General features: G+C 49.6%; 1 protein-coding gene across 1 annotated transcript; it reads left to right on the top strand.

Moving 5' to 3' along the window:
- Nucleotides 1–7,348: 7,348 nt before the first annotated feature.
- Nucleotides 7,349–23,183, top strand: LOC129693704 (uncharacterized). Its single transcript, XM_055630484.1, has 3 exons — nucleotides 7,349–7,435; nucleotides 18,023–18,080; nucleotides 22,344–23,183. The coding sequence occupies exons 1-3, from the start codon at nucleotides 7,397–7,399 to the stop codon at nucleotides 23,099–23,101; spliced, it is 855 nt and encodes a 284-aa protein (XP_055486459.1). The 5' UTR covers nucleotides 7,349–7,396; the 3' UTR covers nucleotides 23,102–23,183.
- The last annotated feature ends 94 nt before the right edge of the window (nucleotides 23,184–23,277 follow it).

Raw genomic sequence — 23,277 nt, forward strand, 5'->3', positions numbered from 1 at the left:
TCGATCAAAGTGCATCCAAATAGTTCCAAGTGAAAATCCAAAGCTCTAGGAGACAATATTCAGGGATGCGGAGGGGCGGTGAAGAGCAAATTGTTTTTTTCTGTGCGACTTTTAGAGCACGACATGCCTGCTTAATTTTCCTTAACAATTCCTGCCTACATTTGCTATGTAAACACGTCACGCTGCAGTTGCACCTCCCCATCAGGAGAGGCACTGCAGCACACCACTGGCAGCAGAATCACTCACACTGGTACATCATCCCAATATATATATATATATATATAAATATATATGGTTGGCGTTTACAGTAAAGTCTACATATTTTTTTTTCTCCCAATTTTTCTTTTTCCTCTCCTCAATTATCTCCCACCCCCCCACTTCTATTCCTTAGGGAAACTGCAGGTAAAACCCTCCAAACCCCAGCGAGCTAGTATTTTGGATAGCCCGAGCCCCCGTTTAAATCCCTTTCCCAGCAGATCCTGCCTGTGGATACTTTAAATTTTTCCTCTTCGGGATGAGATTCCGAATTCCCATGCCCTATTTCCGTCCGGGTGGTTTCTAACCTGGTGCGAGGGGCATTGATGGCCATTTGTATCGGTGTCCATGCTTGAGGTTGGACAGTAGAGTAACAGCAGCAGCAGCTGACTAAAAAGAGATGTACCAAAATGCTGGAGTAACTCAGCTGTGGCGCAGCGGTAGAGTTGCTGCTTTTCAGCACCAGGTTCGATCCTGACTACGGATGCTGGCTGTACGGAATTTCGTGCATCCTCCCTGTGACCATGTGGGTTTACTCCGGGTGCTCTGGTTTCTTGCCACACTCCAACGCCGTGCATGTTCGTAGGTTAATTTGGCTCTGGTTAGATATTGCAGATTGTCCGTTGTGTGTGTATGTGTGTGTGTGTGGAGTAGCACTAGTGTATGAGGATCGCAGGTCGGCACGGACTCGGTGGGCCGAAGGGCCTGTTTCCGCTCAATGTCTCTCAACTAAAGGTCAGGCAGCATCTCTGGAGAAAATGGGCAAGTGACAGGCGAGAATCCTGAATAACAAGTCCTTGACCCAAAACGTCACCTATCCATGTTCTCCAGAGGTGCTGCCTGACCCACTGAGTTACTCCAGAACTCTGTGTCATTTTGTGTATTAACCAGCATTTGCAGTTCTTTATTTCTACATGGAACTAAAGATGCTGGTTTGCAAATAAATAAAGACAGTGCTGGCGTAACTCAGTGGATCAGGGTGAGGCAGTATCTTCACTTATAGAGATACAGCGCGGAATTAGGCCCTTCGGCCCAGAGTCCGCACCGACCAGCGATCCTCGCACAATAACACTATCCTACATACACACACACACACTGGGGACAATTTACATTTTTTTTTACACCAAGCCAATTAATCTACAAACCTGTACGTACGTCTTCAGAGTGTGGGGGGAAACCGAAGATCTTGGAGAAACCCCACGGGGAGAACGTACAGACAAGCACCCGTCGTCAGGATCGAACCCGAGTCTCGGGAGCCGTAAGGCAGCAGCTCTACCTGGTTACACAAAAAAGCTGGAGAATCTCAGCGGGTGCAGCAGCATCTATGCAGCGAAGGAAATAGGCAACGTTTCGGCCCGAAACGTTGCCTATTTCCTTCGCTCCATAGATGCTGCTGCACCCGCTGAGTTTCTCCAGCTTTTTTGTGTAACCTTCGATTCTCCAGCATCTGCAGTTCCCTCTTAAGCTCTACCTGGTTACCTGAGTTGCACTTGATGTGTTGTGTCTATCTATTGATGTAAGCCGACACTTGCAATTCCTTCTTACTGCAGCTGACTAAAGGGGGAGGGTTGTGTGCTTCACTGCTGGTGGCCAGCCTCATTGTTCATGGCCCTTTATGTTCCCCAGTGGGTATTTTTATCCGACTTGTCCAACTCCATCACATGCCAGAGTGAGCACCCTGACCAATCATTCTGGAAGGATGGAGCTAAAAAGTGATTGGGGCAGAATTGGGCCATTTGGCCCATCTAGTCTACTCCGCCATTCAATCATGGCTGATCTATTTCCCTCTCCTATCCCCATTCTCCTGCCTTCTCCCCATATCCCTTGAAAAGGTGGTGCAACCTTCGACAGCAAACAACAGACAATAGGTGCAGGAGTAGAAGCCATTCGGCCCTGCGAGCCAGCACCGCCATTCAATGTGATCATGGCTGATCATCCCCAATCAGTACCCCGTTCCTGCCTTCTCCCCATATCCCCTGCCTCTGCTATTTTTAAGAGCCCTATCTAGCTCACCCTTGAAAGCATCCAGAGAAACTGCCTCCACCTCTGAGGCAGAGAATTCCACAGACTCGCCACTCTCTATGTGAGAAAAAGTGTTTCCTCGTCTCCGTTTTGAATGGCTTTAGACCATTATTTGCTTTCAGGGCCCCGGTTTAAGACTTTTAAGGTGCGGCTGGCTGTAACCTGTTTTTTGTTTGTTTTTTCCTCAACCAAGTGCTGCCACTGTAGTTGGCTCCTGACCCCCTTCGACTCCAATTGAAAATCGCGTCTTTAACCTGTTGTCGAGAAATTCCTCTGCAGATGCTGACAGTTGTCTGCGTGTCGGGGTGGGTTTTGTATTCGTAGATCTTGTGGGGCTTTTGTTTTGTAGCTAATACCTTACACACAGAAGGGAAAAAAAGAACACACGAGCGCCGTTGGAATTAGTCGCGGGACGGAGGGCTGCTCCTGTGAATCAAGATGAAGAATTTTCACGCGGTATTTTCTTGCTTTGACGAAGAAATTGTGCGGTCTTCATGCTCTAATGTTTTGTACCAAGGTCACCAACGCTGTGGTTTTGTTTTTTAATGATGTTCTCCCTCGATTGTGGTGTTGCCGGGACAGACGCGCTGTTTATCGGCTGTGACCCAAATGCTGGAATAAAATTGTTACATTCCCCCCCCTCCCCACTCCTGCCTGTCTCCCAACCCCGTCACTACCCTAATATAAGGCAGTGCTGGAGCAACTCAGCACGTCAGGCAGCCTCTCTGGAGAAGATGGGCGGGTGACGTTTTGGGTCAGAGTGCGGGTGCACTCCAGAGTTGAGGCGGCGCAGCGGGTAGTGCCACTGCCTCTTGGAGCCGGAGACCCTGGTTGGATCCTGTCCGTGCAGAGTTTGGGCCCTTTCCCTTTATTCCTCCAGGTGCTCCGGTTTCCTCCCACATCCCAAAGACTTGTGGGTTTTGTTGGTTAACTGGCCCCTCTGTAAATTGCCCCTGGTATGTAGGGAGCGGGATAACACAGGGCAGGCATGAATGGGTGAACGGTTCCATGCTGTGACTAAGATGCTGCCTGACCTGCTGAGCTACTCCAGCACTTTGTGTATTAATCGCCATCTGCAGTTATTTGTTTCTACCAGGAACTGGAGATGCTGGTTTTACAAAGAAAGCCAAAAGTGCTGGAGTAACTTCAGCGGGTCTGTACTGGAGTAACTCAGCGGGTCAGGCAGCATCCCTGGAGAACATGGATAGTTGACGTTTCGGGTTCTCCACAGATGAAGGGTTTCGGCCCGAAACGTTGCCTATTTCCTTCGCTCCAAAGATGCTGCTGCACCCGCTGAGTTTCTCCAGCATTTTTGTGTACCTTCTCCACGGATGCTGCCTGACTCGCTGAGTAGCTCCAGCACTTTGCATCTTCAGTTCCTTATGTACCCTCCCCATCTTTGACCCGATTTGGGGCATCTCTGGCCTGGGTTAAGTCTTCTCAGTGAAGACATCATTCTGCATTGCCTCCCCCCTGCCCTATCTATAACCCCCCCCCCCCCCCCTCCCCCTTCCAGAACTTAATTCCGACAGTGTTCCAAACAGTGACACTCCATTTTTAAAAGAGGATACTTTGTAAATAATCTGTTTGGTCGCCTTTTTAAGGAGAGATAAAGTCTCCCCCTCCCCTTGCCCCTCTTTTGTGTTTAAATTGTTTTTGGAAGAATAGTTTTTTTTTAATTATTTTGGTTTTAGGATATACTGTATTTGGATGAAGCCATGGTAGAATTTTTAAATTTGGAATAATGAATTTGAAGCATTGCTTCGGCCTATTATAATCTCAACCCAGTGACTGCAGTGGTCTCTGAATGTTTCTCCGAGGATTTGTCCCAGGGATATTCCCAGGACCCATATTTGCTTGTGTCGGCTTCCCCCCCCCCCCCCCCACCCCGGGTTTTTTAGCAGCGGCTAGCGTTACCCACCGCCCTGACCCTTTCTCTCGAATTTGTGAAGTAGGTTTTTCTTTTTGTGTGTGTGAGATGCACCAATGTGTTGTAGGTTTATAATTCTCTTGCATTGCCCCCTCCCAAATGTGACCAGCTGACCTTACCCCCCCCACCCCTGTGTTTTAGTTGTTGCCGGGGGGAGAAATGTGGGGTTGTGACTTCTAACCATGAAAATTGCGCCTCCTGGGAACAGCTCTGGGTTTTATTTTGTGCTGTAAACTTAATGCTGTTTTTGTTTATATATAAATTGAAAGTTGCACAAAATAAAGTTCCAAATGTTTCAGTAAAGCTTCTCGCTACTGGTGTGGAGCGAGTGAATGAGGTGTGTGGTGTTGAGTACGTGGGGCGGAGAAACATAGACAATAGACGCAGGAGGAGGCCATTCGAGCCAGCACCGCCATTCAGTGCGATCATGGCTGATCGTCCTCAATCAATAACCCGTGCCTGCCTCTCCCCTTTTCCAGCTTTTTTTTCCCTCCTTTCTTCTCCCCCACCTCCTCCAACGAGCAGACCTAAAGCGGCACCCATCATAGAAACATAGAAATAGGTGCAGGAGGAGGCCATTCGGCCCTTCGAGCCAGCACCGCCGTTCATTGCGATCATGGCTGATCGTCAACAATCAATAACCCGTGCCTGCCTTCTCCCCATATCCCTTGGTTCCACTAGCCCCTAGAGCTCTATCTAACTCTCTTAAATCCATCCAGTGATTTGGCCTCCACTGCCCTCTGTGGCAGGGAATTCCACAAATTCACAACTCTCTGGGTGAAAAAGTTTTTTCTCACCTCAGTCTTAAATGGCCTCCACTTTATTCTAAGACTGTGTGTGGCCCCTGGTTCTGGACTCGCCCAACTTTGGGAACATTTTTCCTGCATCTAGCTTGTCCAGCCCTTTTATAATTTTATACGTTTCTATAAGATCCCCCCTCATCCTTCTACACTCCAGTGAATACAAGCCTAGCCTTTTCATTCTTTCCTCGTATGACAGTCCCGCCATCCCAGGGATCAAGGATGTGGGGTGGCATGGTAGAGTCGCTGCCCTTCAGCGCCAGAGACCCTGCTTCGATCCTGACCACGGTGCTCTGTACGTAGAGATACAGCGTGGAAACAGATGCACCGACCAGTGATCCTCACTATCCTACACTATCCGACTAGGGACGATTTTTACATTTACCATGCCAATTAACCTACAAGCCTGTACGTCTTTGGAGGGTGGGAGGAAACTGAAAACCCACGGGGAGAACGTACAAATTCCGTACAGACAGCACCCTTAGCCAGGCTCGAACCCGGGTCTCCGGCGCTGCATTCGCTGTAAGGCGGGAACTCTACCGCTGCGCCACCGTTACCGCCCTAAAAGAGTCTTCAGGCTGATTTTCTCTTGAGTGCTTCGGTTTCCACACACACTCCAAAGACGTACGGGTTTGCAGGTACATTGATTTGGTTATAAATGTAAATTGTCCCTAGTATATCTGTTCTATGACATTTTTTATGTAGAAAGTAAATGATTCCTGTCTTATTTCAGTGCATTGCAAGATCATCGCTTTATAGCCACTCAGTCTTACTTGTACCATAGTCTTGGAGGTGATGGTTTGGAACATCTCTTCAAGCAGAAAGTAAATAATTCCTTATTCCAATGCATTTGCAAGATCATGGCCCTTTTGGCCACTGAGTCTTATAGGACCATAGTCTTGGAGGTGATGGTTTGGGACATCCCCCATTCCTTCAAGCAGAAAATAAATAATTCCTTTTTCCCTTCGCTCCAGAGATGCTGCTGCACCTGCTGAGTTTCTCCAGTATTTTTTGTCTACCTTAAATAATTCCTTGCATTGTCATTGTCCTATCAGGGACACATGACAATAAACCCACTTGAAATAATTCCTTATTCCAGTGCATTTGCAAGATCATGTCCCTTTTGACCACTGAGTCTTATTGCACCATAGTCTTGAAGGTGATAGTTAGGAACATCTCAAGCAGAAAGTAAATAATTCCTTATTCCAGTGCATTTGCAAGATCATGGTGCATTTGCAAGATCATGGCCCTTTTGGCCACTGAGTCTTATAGGACCATAGTCTTGGAGGTGATGGTTTGGGACATCCCCCATTCCTTCAAGCAGAAAATAAATAATTCCTTTTTCCCTTCGCTCCATAGATGCTGCTGCACCTGCTGAGTTTCTCCAGTATTTTTGTGTACCTTAAATAATTCCTTTCATTGTCATTGACAATTTAATTGACCTATCAGGGACACATGACAATAAACTCACTTGAGATAATTCCTTATTCCAGTGCAATTGCAAGATCATGTCCCTTTTGGCCACTGAGCCTTATTGCACCATAGTCTTGGAGGTGATGGTTTGGGACATCCCCCATTCCTTCAAGCAGAAAATAAATAATTCATTTTTTCCTTCGCTCCTGAGATGCTGCTGCACCTGCTGAGTTTCTCCAGCATTTTTGTCTACCTTAAATAATTCCTTATTCCAGTGCATTTGCAAGATCATGACCCTTTTTGGCCACTGAGTCACTTAGTGGCACCATAGTCTTGGCGATGATGGTTTGGGACATCACCCATTCCTTCAAGCAGAGTTTCTCCAGCATTTTTGTCGACCTTAAATAATTCCTTATTCCAGTGCATTTGCAAGATCATGTCCCTTTTGGCCACTGAGTCTTATTGCACCATAGTCTTGGAGGAGAGAGTTTGCAACATCACCCATTCCTTCAAGCAGAAAGTAAATAATTCCTTATTCCAGTGCATTTGCAAGATCATGGCCCTTTTGGCCACTGAGTCTTATTGCACCATAGTCTTGGAGGTGAGAGTTTGCAACACCCCTTGAGGCAGAAAGTAAATCATTCCTTATTCCAGTGCATTTGCAAGATCATGGTGCATTTGCAAGGCAAGAAATAATGATGTCCCTTATGCTCCATAGACATGTGGGTGGGGGAGGGGAGGAAGGGTTAGAGGAGAACAATCTTGTGCGCTGGCCCTCTGGGAGTTGTAGTCGGTGCCGGCGCAGAGGACGTGGCGTCGCCCCGGGCCGGGCCGTGCGTGGGACTACAAGTCCCAGCGCGCACCGCGCACGGTATCATTCAAACACCTCTCCATGGCAACGGACCAAGCAATGGGGCGGGCGTGAAAGGCCGCCCCCATCTCCAGGCTCTTTAAAAGATGAAAAGAGCCTCACAAAATGTCCTTGTCTTTACTTGTTTGGCTGTATGTCTCTCTGGTAAGTGTTAGAAGTTCATAAGATAAGAGAAGATACCAGCAGCAGCAACAAAAAAGGCCATTCCTCCCATTGTGTCCATGCTAGCCCATTCCCAGATTGAAGGCACTCATGGTTTCTGGATCGTCTCAACAGCAATAACAGCCGCAAGGGTGTAGGAAGGAACTGCAGGTGCTGGTTTTAAACAAACACACAAAATTGCTGAGAGGAAAGACTTTCTCACCTGGAGAGTTGTGAAATTTGTGGAATTTCCCTGCCACAGAGGGCAGTGGAGGCCAAGTCACTGGATGGATTTAAGAGAGAGTTAGATAGAGCTCTAGGGGCTAGTGCCCGGGGAGGGGGTGGTACGGATGGGAAGGGAAGAATTGACAAGGGAGTTGCGGAGGGAGCGGTCTTTGCGGAAGGCAGACATGGGGGGGGAGATGGGAAGATGTGGCGAGTGGTGGGGTCACGTTGGAGGTGGTGGAAATTGCGGAGGATTATGTGTTGTATTTGCCGGCTGGTGGGGTGAAAGGTGAGGACCAGAGGGACTCTGCCCTTGTTGCGAGTGCGGGGATGGGGAGAGAGAGCAGTGTTGCGTGGTATGGATGAGACCCTGGTGCGAGCCTCATCTATGGTGGCGGAGGGAAATCCCCGTTCCCTGAAGAACGAGGACATTTCCGATGCCCTGGTGTATATATCAGTCTGCCTTCCGCAAAGACCACTCCATCCACAACTCCCTTGTCAATTCTTCCCTTCCCTCCCGTACCACCCCCTCCCCGGGCACTTTCCGTTGCGACCGCAAGAAATGCAACACCTGTCCCTTCACCTCCCCCCTCGACTCCATTCAAGGACCCAAGCAGTTGTTTCAGGTGCGACAGAGGTTTACCTGTATCTCCTCCAACCTCATCTACTGCATCCGCTGCTCTAGATGTCAGCTGATTTACATCGGGGAGACTAAGCGGAGGTTGGGCGATCGTTTCGCCGAACACCTCCGCTCAGTCCGCAATAACCTACCTGATCTCCCGGTGGCTCAGCACTTCAACTCCCCCTCCCATCCCCAATCCGACCTCTCTGTCCTGGGTCTCCTCCATTGCCAGAGTGAGCAACACCGGAAATTGGAGGAACAGCACCTCATATTCCGCCTGGGTAGCTTGCGTCCTGATGGCATTAACGTTGAATTCTCCCAATTTTGCTAGCCCTTGCTGTCTCCTCCCCTTCCTTAACCCTCGAGCTGTCTCCTCCCATCCCCTGCCCTCGGGCTCCTCCTCCTCCCTTTTTCCTTCCTTCTCCCCCCACCCCACCCCCATCAGTCTGAAGAAGGGTTTCGGCCCGAAACGTCGCCTATTTCCTTCGCTCCATGGATGCTGCTGCACCCGCTGAGTTTCTCCAGCAATTTTGTGTACCTTCGATCTTCCAGCATCTGCAGTTCCTTCTTGAACAGATTATTCCCGATGTTGGGGAAGTCCAGAACTAGGGGTCACAGTTTAAGGATAAGAGGGAAGTCTTTTAGGACCGAGATGAGAAAATCATTTTTCACACAGAGAGTGGTGAATCTGTGGAATTCTCTGCCACAGAAGGTAGTTGGGGCCACAGTTCATTGGCTATATTTAAGAGGGAGTTAGATGTGCCCCTTGTGGCTAAAAGGATCAGGGGGTATGGAGAGAAGGCAGGTATGGGATACCGAGTTGGATGATCAGCCATGATCATATTGAATGGCGGTGCAGGCTCGAAGGGCTGAATGGGCTACTCCTGCACCTATTTTCTATGTTTCTATGTTATTTTCCAAGGTTCCATGGATTCTTGCACCGATTGTTATGTGGGTGACTCCATTCATTTAAGAAAGGTGGTGGGTTGAAAAGGCAAGCCAGACACCAGCAGGAGCCAAAGATGCTGCGGTCAAATTTTCAGGACGTACCCAGTATAAATCTCTTAGCAAATAATAATAGGATTAGGCAGTGTCAACATGGGCTGAAGTGAAATTGTATTTGCTAAATGCTGGTGTATTTGGTGATGAAAACTACCTGGATAGGACAGATAACTCGATAGATGCTTATTTGGACTTCAAGAAGGCCCACTTTCACGAACTAATTCGCGACCTTTTTTACTCGTGGACATGTTTCATCGTGCTAGAAAAAAAACGCCCCGGGCCTACTTGATGCCACGAATGCCTACGACTAGCCTCACGGCCTGCTACGACCTACCTACGACCTTGTGATGGCCATGCTGTGAGGATACTGAGTTGGATGATCAGCCATGATCATATTGAATGGCGGTGCAGGCTCGAAGGGCCGAATGGCCTACTCCTGCACCTAATGTCTATGTTTCTATGAGTCAAGGGCAAACTCGGCAGAGGTGGTGAATTAGGTCTTGAAAGTGGGACAGGCCCTTTACATGGAAACACAAGAAACTGCAGATGCCAGCCTATTGAACAAAACACAAAGCGCTGGAGGATCTGGATGGAGTGGATGTGGAGAGGATGTTTCCACTGGTGGGAGATTGTAGGACCAGAGGGCACAGCCTCAGAATAAGAAGGATGGCACCTTTAGAAAGGAGTTGGGGGAATAATTTCTTTAGTCAGAGGGTGGTGAATCTGTGGAATTCATTGCCACAGGCCAAGTCAGTGGATATTTGGTTTAAGAAGGTACTGCAGATGCTGGAAAATCGAAGGTGGACAAAAATGCTGGAGAAACTCAGCGGGTGAAATTGAAACATAGAAACATAGAAAATAGGTGCAGGAGTAGAGGCGATTCGGCCCTTCGAGCCTGCACCGCCATTCAATATGATCATGGCTGATCATCCAACTCAGTATCCTGTACCTGCCATCTCACCATACCCCCTGATCCCTTTAGCCACAAGGGCCACATCTAGCTCCCTCTTAAATATAGCCAATGAACTGGCCTCAACTACCTTCTGTGGCAGAGAATTCCACAGATTCATCACTCGCTGTGTGAAAAATGTTTTCCTCATCTCGGTCCTAAAAGATTTCCCCCATATCCTTAAACTGTGACCCCTTGTTCTGTACTTCCCCAACATCGGAAGCAATCTTCCTGCATCTAGCCTGTCCAACCCCTTAAGAATTTTGTAAGTTTCTATAAGATCCCCCCTCAATCTTCTAAATTCTAGCGAGTACAAGCCAAGTCTATCCAGTCTTTCTTCATATGAAAGTCCTGACATCCCAGGAATCAGTCTGGTCATATATAAGATTGTTAAGGGTTGGGACACACTAGAGGCAGGAAACATGTTCCCGATGTTGGGGCAGTCCAGAACCAGGGGCCACACACAGTTTAAGAATAAGGAGTAAGCCATTTAGCACGCAGACGAGGAAACACTTTTTCTCGCAGAGAGTGGTGAGTCTGTGGAATTCTCTGCCTCAGAGGGCGATGGAGGCCGGTTCTCTGGATGCTTTCAAGAGAATGCTAGGTAGGGCTCTTAAAGATAGCGGAGTCCGGGGATATGGGGAGAAGGCAGGGACGGGGTACTGATTGGGGATGATCACATTGAATGGCGGTGCTGGCTCGAAGGGCCAACTGGCCTACTTCTGCACCTATTGTCTATTGTCTATTGGTATACAAAAGTGCTGGAGAAACTCAGCGGGTGCAGCAGCATCTATGGAGCGAAGGAAATAGGCAACATTTCGGGCCGAAACCCTTCTTCAGACTGTCTATTGTCTATTGGTGAAAATATCCACTCAATGTATATGTTTAAGGTTAAGATTGGTAGATAGTTGATTTGTGCGGGTGTCAGGGGTTGTGGAGAGAAGGCAGGAGAATGGGGTAGGGAGGGAGAGATGGTTCAGCCATGATTGCATGGTGGAGTAGACTTGATGTGGGCCGAGTGGCCTGATTCCCCCTCCTCGAACTATTGATGGTCGATGGCAAACCCTTCAATCCAGGCAGCATTCTGGTAAACCTTCTCTGCACGCTCGGCAAAGTTGTAGTGTCGTTCTCCTCTTCCGATGAGGAATCAACGGATGGCACGTTTCCCCTCCCCCATCAAGGATTCCAGGCGTAGGGCCCAAAGCCAACTTCCAAGAGTCACGGCTGCGCAGTGCCAGAGACCCAGGTTCACAAGGTCACAAGTGATGGGAGCAGTGGGAGGAAACTTGAAGATCTTGGAGAAAACCCACGCAGGTCACGGGGAGAAGGTACAAACTACAAACTGTGTACAGCGGAGCCCGTGGTCGGGATGGAACCCGGGTCTCCGGCGCAGCGAGCCGGCGACTCTACCCGCTGTGCCGCAAAGAGATAGGAGCAGAATTAGGCCATTCGGCCCATCAAGCCAACTCCGACATCCAATCAATTATGGCTGATCTACCTCTCCCTCCTCCCCCCATTTTCCTGCCTTCTCCCCCGTAACCCATGACCCTTGACACCCGTACTAATCAAGAGTCTAAGGTAGACAAAAATGCTGGAGAAACTCAGCAGGTGAGGCAGCATCTATGGAGCGAAGGAAATAGGCGACGTTTCGGGTCGAGACCCTTCTTCAGACTGATGTGGGGGCGGGGCGGGGGGGGGGGGGGGGAGATGAAAGGAGGAGGAAATAAAAAGGGTCTCGACCCGAAACGTTGCCTATTTCCTTCGCTCCATAGATGCTGCTGCACCCGCTGAGTTTCTCCAGCATTTTTGTCTACCTTTGATTTTCCAGCATCTGCAGTTCCTTCTGAAACAGTCAAGAATCTATCTCTCTCTCTCTCTCCGCCTTAAATATATCCATTGAATTGTGGCCTCCACAGGCCGTCTGTGGCAAAGAATTCCACAGATTCACCACCCTCTGACCAAAGAACTTTGTTTGATCCTGACCTCGGCCACCGTCTGCATGGAGTTTGTAACGTACGTTCTCCCTGTGACCACGTGAGCTTTCTCCAGTTGCTCTGGTTTCCTCCCACACTCCAAAGACGGCCGATTTGGAGGTTAGTTGGCTTGTGTAAATTGCCTTGAGTGTGTGTGTGTACGATAGAATTAGCGTATGGATGTCCTTTGGCTGGCTTGGGCTCGATGGGCAGAAAGGCCTGTGTCAACGCTGTATCACTAAACCAATCTAGTGTGAATGGGTGGTAGACAAAAATGCTGGAGGAACTCAGCGGGCGAGGCAGCGTCTATGGAGCGAAGGAATAGGCGACGTTTCGGGTCGAGAGACTGGTGTGAATGGGTGTTCGCTGGTTGGTGTGGACTGGGTGTGAAGAAAGGCCTGTTCCTGCTCTGTATCCCTCAACTAAACTAGAACAAGTCAGAAGAGCTCGCAAATATAAGCCTGTGACTATCATGAATGGTCTTTTTTTGGAGATTAAGATCCGGAGGTTGCAGGTAGTGGAAGCAGGTAGGGAGACTGACGAAAACCTCCGGGAACCGCACGGAAACCTTGGGTGGGGCGCAAAGTCTCCAGAGGTTTCCGTTCAGGTTTCCTAAGTGGGACAGGGGCATTAGGAAACATAGAAACATAGGTGCAGGAGTAGGCCATTCGGCCCTTCGAGCCTGCACCGCCATTCAATATGATCATGGCTGATCATCCAACTCAGTATCCTGTACCTGCCTTCTCTCCATACCCCCTGATCCCTTTAGCCACAAGGGCCACATCTTCACCCCTGCAATTCCCTGCTGCCATGGGCAGTTTAGTTGAGAGACGCAGCATGGAAACAGGCCCTTCGGTCCGCCGAGTCCACACTGGCCCTCAGTCACCCACTAGTTTTTAGTTTTTGGAGAAACAGGACCTTCCGCCCACTGAGTCCACGCCGATCAGCGATCCCCCCACACACTCGGGACAATTTTACATCTACACCAAGCCAATTAGCCTACAAACCTGCACGTCTTTGAAGTGTGGGAGGAAACCGAAGTCTCGGTGAAAACCCACGCAGGTCACGGGGAGAACGTACAAACTCTGTGCAGACAGCGCCCGTGGTCAGGATCGAACCGGGGACTCTGGCGCTGCCCCACCGTGCCGCCCCTTAGTTCTACATTATCCCATCCGCTCCCTCCACACTAGCGGTCAGTTTACAGAGGGCCAATTAACCTACAGACCCGCGCGGGCACGTCTTTGCCACGTAGGAAGAAACCAAAGGAATCCCTCGCGGTCACAGGGAGAGCATGCAGACTCCACATAGAAAGCACCCGAGGTCAGGAGCGAACCCGGGTCTCTGGCGCTGTGATCAGCCGCTCTACCCGCTGCACCACCACGATCTCCCATCCCCGACTCTCATTTATCCCCTCCCTCCCTCCTCTCCTTCTCTGTCCCCTTACACCTGTAAATCTCCTTCTGGGCTTCCACTTCACTCCTCACATCGAAACATAGACAATAGGTGCAGGAGGAGGCCATTTGACCCTTCGAGCCAGCACCGCCATTCATTGTGATCATGGCTGATCGCCCCCAATCAATAACCCGTGCCTGCCTTCTCCCCGTATCCCTTGACTCCACCAGCCCCTAGAGCTCTATTTAACTCTCTCTTAAATCCATCCAGTGACTTGGCCTCCACTGCCCTCTGTGGCAGGGAATTCCACTAATTCACAACTCTCTGGGTGAAAACTTTTTTTCTCACCTCAGTCTTAAATGGCCTCCCCTTTATTCTAAGACTGTGTGTGTGGCCCCTGGTTCTGGACTTGCCCAACATTGGGAACATTTTTCCTGCATCTATCTTGTCCAGTCCTTATAAAATTTTATATGTTTCTATAAGATCCCTCCTCATCCTTCTAAGCTCCAGTGAATATAAGCCTAGTCTTTTCAATCTTTCCTCATATGACAGTCCCGCCATCCCAGGGATCAATCTCGTGAACCCAAGCTGCACTGCCTCAATCACAAGGATGTCCTTCCTCAAATTAGGAGGGCAAAACTGGACTCCAGCATTTTCGATTTTTCCAGCATCTGCAGTTCCTTCTTAAACAGGAGAAGGTGGATAACGTTTAATGCAAGATAAAGTCCGATTAAAGATAGTCTGATGGTCTCCAATGGGAGATATGGTAAGCTAGGATCGCTCTCTAGTTGGTTATAGGACGGTTCGGTTGCCTGATAAAAGCCAAACTGTCTCCGAATCTGGAGATGTGTGCGTTTGTTTTCACGTTTGCAGTTTTGCTCCCCTAATTTGAGGAAGGACATTCTTGCTATTGAGGGAGTGCAGCGTAGGTTCACCAGGTTAATTCCCGGAATGGCGGAACTGTCATATGTTGAGAGAATGGAGCGGCTGGGCTTGTACACTCTGGAGTTTAGAAGGATGAGAGGGTATCTCATTGAAACATATAAGATTGTTAAGGGTTTGAACATGCTAGAGGCAGGAAACATGTTCCCGATGTTGGGAAAGTCCAGAACCAGGGGCCACAGTTTAAAAATAAGGAGTAAGCCATTTAGAATGGAGACGAGGAAACACTTTTTCTCACGGAGAGTGGCGAGTCTGTGGAATCCTCTGCCTCAGAGGGCGGTGGAGGCAGGTTCTCTGGATGCTTTCAAGAGAGCTAGATAGGGCTCATAAAAATAGCAGAGTCAGGGGATATGGGGAGAAGGCAGGAACGGGGTACTGATTGGGGATGATCAGCCATGATCACATTGAATGGCGGTGCTGGCTCGAAGGGCCGAATGGCCTACTCCTGCACGTATTGTCTGTTGTCACACTTCTGTCCCTCTTGCCCGATGGGAGAGGGGTGAAGAGGGAGTGACCGGGGGTGAACTGGTCCCTTGATGATGCTGCTGGCCTTGCCGAGGTGTAGATGCTGAATGAAAGGCAGGTTGGTTTGTGCGATGGCCCTTAGTACACCAACACCCTCCCCCTCTCCGGAAGGGATGTACTGGTGGATTCAAGTCAGAAGACTCACGATTGCTTAATTCTCATGTCTCCCCTGAACAGAACAATACAATACTTGTAGTAGCATAACAGGCATCATACAGATAATATATATATACTAGACTAAATGGGACCCGTTGGATCCCAGCATCACACGGGAGGGCTGGTCACCAACACAATATTCCACCTCTCCACCAATTCTAATGTTGCTCGCTAGTAGGGAGGGGGGCTGTCTGTTGCGCTAGTATGGGTGTTGCGGGCCGAAGGTACTGGTTTCCAAAGGGCTAGTATAGACATTGTGGGCCGAATGGATTCTTGGGCTGGCATCCAACTGTTGCAACAATTTTAAAAGGCAAGGCAAACAATTGGGCTGCAGCCACTTTACAGCCGCATCGAGGGGACTCATCGTGGAGTAGACGTGCGTTCAGTGATATTCGCAGCTCAGAGAGCCGTGACCCTCTCGCTTCCTGGGTCTGGCAGAGACGGAATGAGGCACTACGCTTCCGGGTTTTATAGTCCCTCGCCCTGCCGCCAGCGGGGGCAGCAGAGAGAATGGGGATTTTTTTTAAAAAAACATTAATATCTCTCGGATTTTTTTTTATTTTTTATTTTTAATTTTTATTAGAAGTACGGTAAATTACATCGATGGGAAAAATCCTCTGGTCCCGGAAGGCGGAGGGGGCCTCTGAGCGAGGTGGCCAAAAATGATGGCGTTCTCTCGGAAATCGCAGCGCAGTGGGCCAAAAGCGGTCAAGATCAGACTTTTAGTAATATAGATGATAACCACTAACCCTAGGCGGTCACGGTGTTGCAGCGGTAGAGTTACTGCCTTACAGCGCCAGAGACCCGGGTTCGATCCTGACTACTGACACTGTCTGCACGGAGTTAGTACATTCTTCCCGTGACCGGCATGGGTCTTTTTTGAGATATTCCGACACTCCAAAGACGTACAGGTTTGAAGGTTAATTGGCCAGGTAGAAAGGCAAAATTGTCCCTAGTGTGTGCAGGGTAGTGTTAGTCTGCGGGGATCGCCGCTGGTCGGCGCGGACTCGGTGGGCCGAAGGGCCTGTATTTCTAAACCAAATGAAAACCCGATGTCTTTAATGATCCAGAGAAGTTCGTAGTTAAGTTGTACTCAAGAGCCTGATGGATGTTGAGAAGGCCTGGTTCTTTTCAGGCTCCCGATGGAGGGAGTGAAGGTACAGGAGTGATCACAATGAATGGCGGTGCTGGCTCGAAGGGCTAAATGGCCTCCGCTTGCACCTATTTTCTATGTTTCTAAACTCAGCGGATGAGACTGTGGAAGGTAGACAAAAATGCTGGAGAAACTCAGCGGATGAGACGGCATCTATGGAGCGAAGGAATAGGTGACGTTTCGGGTCGAGACCCGGAAGGGTCTCGACCCGAAACGTCACCTATTCCTTCGCTCCATAGATGCTGCCTCACCCGCTGAGTTTCCAGAAGGGTCTCACCCGAAACATCGCCCATTCCTTCGTTTCCAGAAGGGTCTCGTCCCGAAACGTCGCCCATTCCTTCGCTCCATAGATGCTGCCTCACCCGCTGAGTTCCCAGAAGGGTCTCGTCCCGAAACGTCGCCTATTCCTTCGCTCCATAGATGCTGCCTCACCCACTGAGTTTCTCCAGCATTTTTGTCAACCTTCCACTTAATCCTGTTCCGTCCACTGTGGACGGCTCGATTGTAATCATGTACAGTCTTTTCGCCAACTGGATTTTCACCGCATCTCGGTACACGTGACAATAAGGAACTAAGCACCGGAAATTGGAGGAACAGCACCTCATATTCCGTTTGGGGAGTCTGCACCCCAGGGGCATGAACATCGAATTCTCCCAATTTTGTTAGTCCTTGCTGTCTCCTCCCCTTCCTCAGCCCCCCTGCTGTCTCCTCCCATCCCCCAGCCTTCTGGCTACTCCTCCTTTTCCCTTTCTTGTCCCCACCCACCCCCACCCCCGATCAGTCTGAAGAAGGGTTTCGGCCCGAAACGTTGCCTATTTCCTTCGCTCCATAGATGCTGCTGCACCCGCTGAGTTTCTCCAGCTTTTTTGTGTAACCTTCGATTCTCCAGCATCTGCAGTTCCCTCTTAAACTAAAGAACCACCGTGTGTAGGAAGGAACTGCAGATGCTGGTTTAAACCGAAGTTGGACACAAAAAGCTGGAGCAACTCAGCGGGACGGGCAGCGTCTCTGGAGAGAAGGAATGGGTGACGTTTCGGATCGAGTCTGAAGAAGGGTCTCGACCCGAAACGTCGCCCATTCCTTCTCTCCAGAGATGCTGCCCGTCCCGCTGAGTTACTCCAGCTTTTTGTGTCTAAAGAACTATTATTTAACGGGAAGCCTTACAAGATAAAGTCGAGCATTAGACCATCTCCCTCATGACCCCCTCGGTAATGCACACACCAACGGCAATATATCTTTCAAGAAGGATTTGTGGATTTAAGAGAGAGTTAGATAGAGCACTCGGGGCTGGTGGAGTCAAGGGATATGGGGAGAAGGCAGGCACGGGTTATTGATAGGGGACGATCAGCCATGATCACAGTGAATGGCGGTGCTGGCTCGAAGGGCCGAATGGCCTCCTCCTGCACCTATGTTTCTATGTTTCTAAGGGTATCGGCCCGAAACGTTGCCTATTTCCTTCGCTCCATAGATGCTGCCTCACCCGCTGAGTTTCTCCAGCATTTTTGTTTACCTTCGATTTTCCAGCATCTGCAGTTCCTTCTTAAACATTATATCTTCAACATATCATTCCACGCCTTGGGGACAAGGCTACGATTGCGTTTCGTTAAGATGGTAAAGTCCTTTCTGTTCATTCTTCCCCCACCCCCCACAGATTGCCTCTGTAGACGCTGACTGGAGTCAAGCACCTCACAACTCGTTCAAAGAAAGAGGTAAGAAAGGCTTCCTCATTCGCCCTTTGATCTCCTCGGTGCTTGTAGCGGGCTCCACTGCCCCTTCGGACTTTACGCTTTAAGAATTCAAGTAGTCCCACTACGATGGGGACTGCCATCTTGCCCCCCCCAAACCTGGGTGGGTTTCCATCACAACGGTGGTGCAGCGGCAGGTTCGATCCTGACTGCAGGCTGCTGTCTGTATGGAGTTTGGACCTCCTCCCCGTGACCCGCGTGGGTTTTCTCCTGGTGCTCCGGCTTCCTCCCACTATCCAAAGACGTGCAGGTTTGTAGGCTAATTGGCCCTCTATAAATTGTCCCTGCTGTTTAGGGTAGTTAGTGTACGGGGCGATCGCTGGTCGGCACGGACTCAATGGGCCGAAGGGCCTGTTTCCACGCTGTATCTCTAAACTAAACTAAATATTACGAAGGAGAACGCTGAAGACAGCTTGTCAGTTTGAGTCTCGGAGCAGGGAGGTTCTACTGCAGTTGTACAGGGTCTTGGCGAGACCACACCTGGAGTATAGGAGCAGGAAGGTTCTACTGCAGTTGTACAGGGTCTTGGTGAGACCGCACCTGGAGTATTGCGTACAGTTTTGCTCTCCTAATCTGAGGAAAGACATTCTTGCCATAGAGGGAGTACAGAGAAGGTTCACCAGACTGATTCCTGGGATGGCGGGACTGTCATATGAAGAAAGACTGGATAGACTCGGCTTGTACTCGCTAGATTTTAGAAGATTGAGGGGGGGATCTTATAGAAACTTACAAAATTCTTAAGGGGTTGGACAGGCTAGATGCAGGAAGATTGTTCCCGATGTTGGGGAAGTCCAGAACAAGGGGTCACAGTTTAAGGAAAAGGGGGAAGTCTTTTAGGACCGAGATGAGAAAAACATTTTTCAGACAGAGAGTGGTGAATCTGCCACAGAAGGTAGTTGAGGCCACACAGTTCATTGGCTATATTTAAGAGGGAGATAGATGTGGCCCTTGTGGCTAAAGGGATCAGGGGGTATGGAGAGAAGGCAGGTACAGGATACTGAGGTGGATGATCAGCCATGATCACATTGAATGGCGGTGCAGGCTCGAAGGGCCGAATGGCCTCTACTCCTGCACCTATTGTCTATGTTTCTATGTCTTCACACTCACACATTGGCCAAATTTAGACAAATAGAGGTTATTGTTAATACCTCCTCTTTGAAAGACGATTGCAATTAGGTAGCTTTGCTATAACATATGTTTCCATACCACAAATTTTTAAAAAAACGTGATTGAATTAGAGAACACTGTATTACATGGGCCAAATTGGTTTTGATCGGGAACAAGGGAACCACTTAAAAGTTACTTTGGAAATTTGTCTTGCAGGGAAAAAAGCTGTCTTTCAAAAAGTAAACAGTCTGGGGGGAAAAAAGTTCCAATGTAACCTCCCTGCAGCAATCAGATACCACTGCCTCTTAACAAAAGAGTCTGCCAGTTTCATCATAGAAACATAGAAACTAAGTGCAGGAGTAGGCCACTCAGCCCTTCGAGCCTGAACCGCCATTCAATATGATCATGGCAGATCATCCAACTCATTATCCTGTACCACCTGCCTTCTCTCATGGAAGGAATGGGAGGCTATTGATCTCAGTAGGATAGTGTTAATGGTGGGCTGAAGGGCCTGTTTCCGCGCTGTGTCTCGGATCTAATCTAAAAAATAATCGAAAATCTAACGGTTTGTGCAGTTACCCGAAATGAGAGAATTCAATAATGTTCCATGAATTCTGCAGTTGTACAGGGCCCTAGTGAGACCACACCTGGAGTATTGTGTGCAGTTTTGGCCTGTTGGCCTTCATAACAAGAGGAGTCGAGTATAGGAGCAAAGAGGTGCTTCTGCAGTTGTACCGAGCCCTAGTGAGACCACACCTGGAGTATTGTGTGCAGTTTTGGTCCCCTAATTTGAAGAAGGACATTCTTGCTATTGAGGGAGTGCAGCGTAGGTTTACAAGGTTAACTCCCGGGATGGCGGAACTTTCATATGCTGGGCTTGTACACTCTGGAGTTTACAAGGATGAGAGGAAATCTCATTGAAACATATAAGATTGTTAAGGGCTTGGACATGCTAGAGGCAGGAAACATGTTCCCGATGTTGGGGGAGTCCAGGACCAGGGGCCACAGTTTAACAATAAGGGGTTGGACAGGCAAGATGCAGGAAGATTGTTCCCGATGTTGGAGAAGTCCGGGACAAGGGGTCACAGCTTAAGGATAGAGGGGAAATCCTTTAGGACTGAGATGAGAAAAACATTTTTCACACAGAGAGTGGTGAATCTATGGAATTCTCTGCCATAGAAGGTAGTTGAGGCCACAGTTCATTGGCTATATTTAAGAGGGAGATAGATGGGGCCCTTGTGTCTAAAGGGATCAGCGGGTATGGAGAGAAGGCAGGTACAGGATACTGAGTTGGATGATCAGCCATGATCATATTGAATGGCGGTGCAGGCTCGAAGGGCCGAATGGCCTACTCCTGCACCTATTTTCTATGTTTCTAAGAATAAGGAGTAAACCATTTAGAACGGAGACGAGGAAACACTTTTTCTCACAGAGAGTGGTGAGTTTGTGGAATTCTCTGCCTCAGAGGGCGGTGGAGGCAGGTTCTCTGGATGCTTTCAAGAGAGAGCTAGATAGGGGATATGGGGAGAAGGCAGGAATGATTGGGGATGATCGGCCATGATCACATTGAATGGCGGTGCTGGTGCTGGTGCTGGCTCGAAGGGCCAAATAGCCTACTCCTGCACCTATTACATAGAAACATAGAAATTAGGTGCAGGAGTAGGCCATTCGGCCCTTCGAGCCTGCACTGCCATTCAATATGATCATGGCTGATCATCCAACTCAGTATCCCGTACCTGCCTTCTCTCCATACCCTCTGATCCCCTTAGCCACAAGGGCCACATCTAACTCCCTCTTAAATATAGCCAATGAATTCACCACTCTCTGATCATCCAACTCAGTATCCCACACCTGCCTTCTCTCCATACCCCCTGATCCTTTTAGCCACAAGGGCCACATCTAACTCCCTCTTAAATATAGCCAATGAATTCACCACTCTCTGATCATCCAACTCAGTATCCCATACCTGCCTTCTCTCCATACCCCCTGATCCCCTTAGCCACAAGGGCCACATCTAACTCCCTCTTAAATATAGCCAATGAACTGTGTGGCCTCAACTACCTTCTGTGGCAGAGAGTTCCAGAGATTCACCACTCTCTGTGTGAAAAAAAGTTATTCTCAATTGTCTATTGTATTGTATTGTATATCTTTATTGTCATTTCCTGAGTATTCACATACCCAGAGGAAACAAAAAAACGTTGCTCAACCAGTGTCCATTCAGTGTGCATTAAAAATAAATAGAAATAAAAATACATATATCATGAACAAATTGAACACTCTACTAAACATTCAACAGGTGTTCCGATCGGCAGCGGCACGGCAGTGGTTCTGCTGCAGTGTGTCCAGGTTGGTGGTTGGTGCTCGAGACTTTGGCAGGGGGCAAAGTCCATTTAGCCGTCTTATAGCCTGTGTGTTATGATCCTGTGGTTTTGCAGCTAAATGCTCCTTTAGGAAACATAGAAATTAGGTGTTGTTTGTCTTTTGAGCCTGCAAAGCCATTCGCGAGTATCATTATCTGCCACTTTCTGATTTGGCCACAAGGGCCACATCTAACTCCCTCTGTATATGAACTGGCCAAATCTGTGGCAGAAGTTCCAGAGATTGACCACTCTCTGTGTGAAAAAAGTTCTCCTCATCTCGTTCTGGCAGCGGCCCCTTGGCCTGGACTTCCCCAACATGGGAACAATCTGCTGCATCTAGCCTGTCCAACCCCTTAAGTTTTGTGGTTTCTATAAGATCCCCCTCTCATCTCCTAATTTCTAGGCAGGGGTCTATCCAGCTTCAAAGACAGTCCATTTCCCAGGAATCAGTCTGGTGATTCTCTGCACTCCCTCTATGGAAATAATGTCCTTCCTCAGATTTGGAGACCAAAACTGCACGCAATACTCCAGTTGTGGTCTCACCAAGACCCTGTACAACTGCAGTAGAACCTCCCTGCTCCTATACTCAAATCCTCTTGCTATGAAAGCCAACTGTACCTCTTCCCAGATGGCAGGATGGAGAAAATGTCATGCGATGGGTGGTAGGGGTCTTTGATGATGGAGATGGCTCTGCCATGGAGATGGAGATAGTATTGTCTATTGTTTATTGAATTGGTTTTTTTTTTCCCCCCTGATTTAGTTCCAAGAACTGGGAACGGCTTTAGCCAAGACAGCAGGACACTAGGCGACATCATCTTCGATGTGTACGCCAACAATGCATCCATGCCCTCTCTGCTGGAGCGTATGCTGGCGGAGAGTGGAGTCAAGCCGGGTGGTGGTGGTGGTGGCGGCCAGCACAAGGTAGGCTTCCAACCGAGCCCCAGCCAGCCGACCGTGAGCCGATTGAACCTGACCCAGCACACGAGGAAGGGCCGGCCACGCCTGCCGGGCCAGTCGTGGTCCGGGCGCCCCGACACGGCCAAGCCCGCCGGAAGGGAAGACCTCGGCTACGCCGAGAAAGAGCTGCAACTCTTCCACCAGATGTTCGAGGAGTACCTCCACTTCAAGGCCCACCGCAAGGGCGAGGGGGTGGCCGCCACCAGGAGGGGGCTGGAGGAGACGTGCGAGAAGATACTGGGCCGCAAGCACAAGCCGGTCGAGGCGGACTCCACCGTGGTGATCGTGGACGATGGCTACCAGGGGAAGAACGCGACCAAGCCGCCGCTGGTGGCCTCCAAGGAGGAGGAGGCCTTCTCGTCGTTCGAGACGCTGGTCAAGGCCATGCTCTCGCCCTTCTCCCAGCTGCCCACCACGTCCCCCGGCAACGCCAACACCAACACCCGCTTCCCCGACGACGTGACCGTCACCCGCGAGGAGGAGGGCAACTCCACCCCGGTGTTGGAGATCACGCAGACGGCCGGGAGCGGGACGGGGACGGGACCACCGACATCGACCTGACCTCCGGCGGGCCAACGGCGCTGGAGTTCTCCCCGGCCAGCGTGGGGCCGACGGGCGGGGATGAGGTGGTGACCACCGTGGTGTCCGAGGCCCAGACCGAGCCGCCGGCCGCCTCGGCCTCCACCGGGCTGGACAACAACGACTTCTCCTCCCCCCCCACCTCCACCATCACCGTC

The sequence above is a fragment of the Leucoraja erinacea genome, unplaced genomic scaffold (assembly GCF_028641065.1).
Source record: "Leucoraja erinacea ecotype New England unplaced genomic scaffold, Leri_hhj_1 Leri_397S, whole genome shotgun sequence".
Taxonomy (NCBI): domain Eukaryota; kingdom Metazoa; phylum Chordata; class Chondrichthyes; order Rajiformes; family Rajidae; genus Leucoraja; species Leucoraja erinaceus.

What these genes read in the sequence shown, in the direction of transcription:
- LOC129693704 (XM_055630484.1), top strand. Translation starts at nt 7,397, where the DNA reads ATGTCCTTGTCTTTACTTGTTTGGCTGTATGTCTCTCTG. An exon ending in TTTGGCTGTATGTCTCTCTG is followed by an intron (nt 7,436 to 18,022) that starts GTAAGTGTTAGA and finishes CACCCCCCACAG; the next exon opens with ATTGCCTCTGTAGACGCTGA. An exon ending in CAACTCGTTCAAAGAAAGAG is followed by an intron (nt 18,081 to 22,343) that starts GTAAGAAAGGCT and finishes CCCCTGATTTAG; the next exon opens with TTCCAAGAACTGGGAACGGC.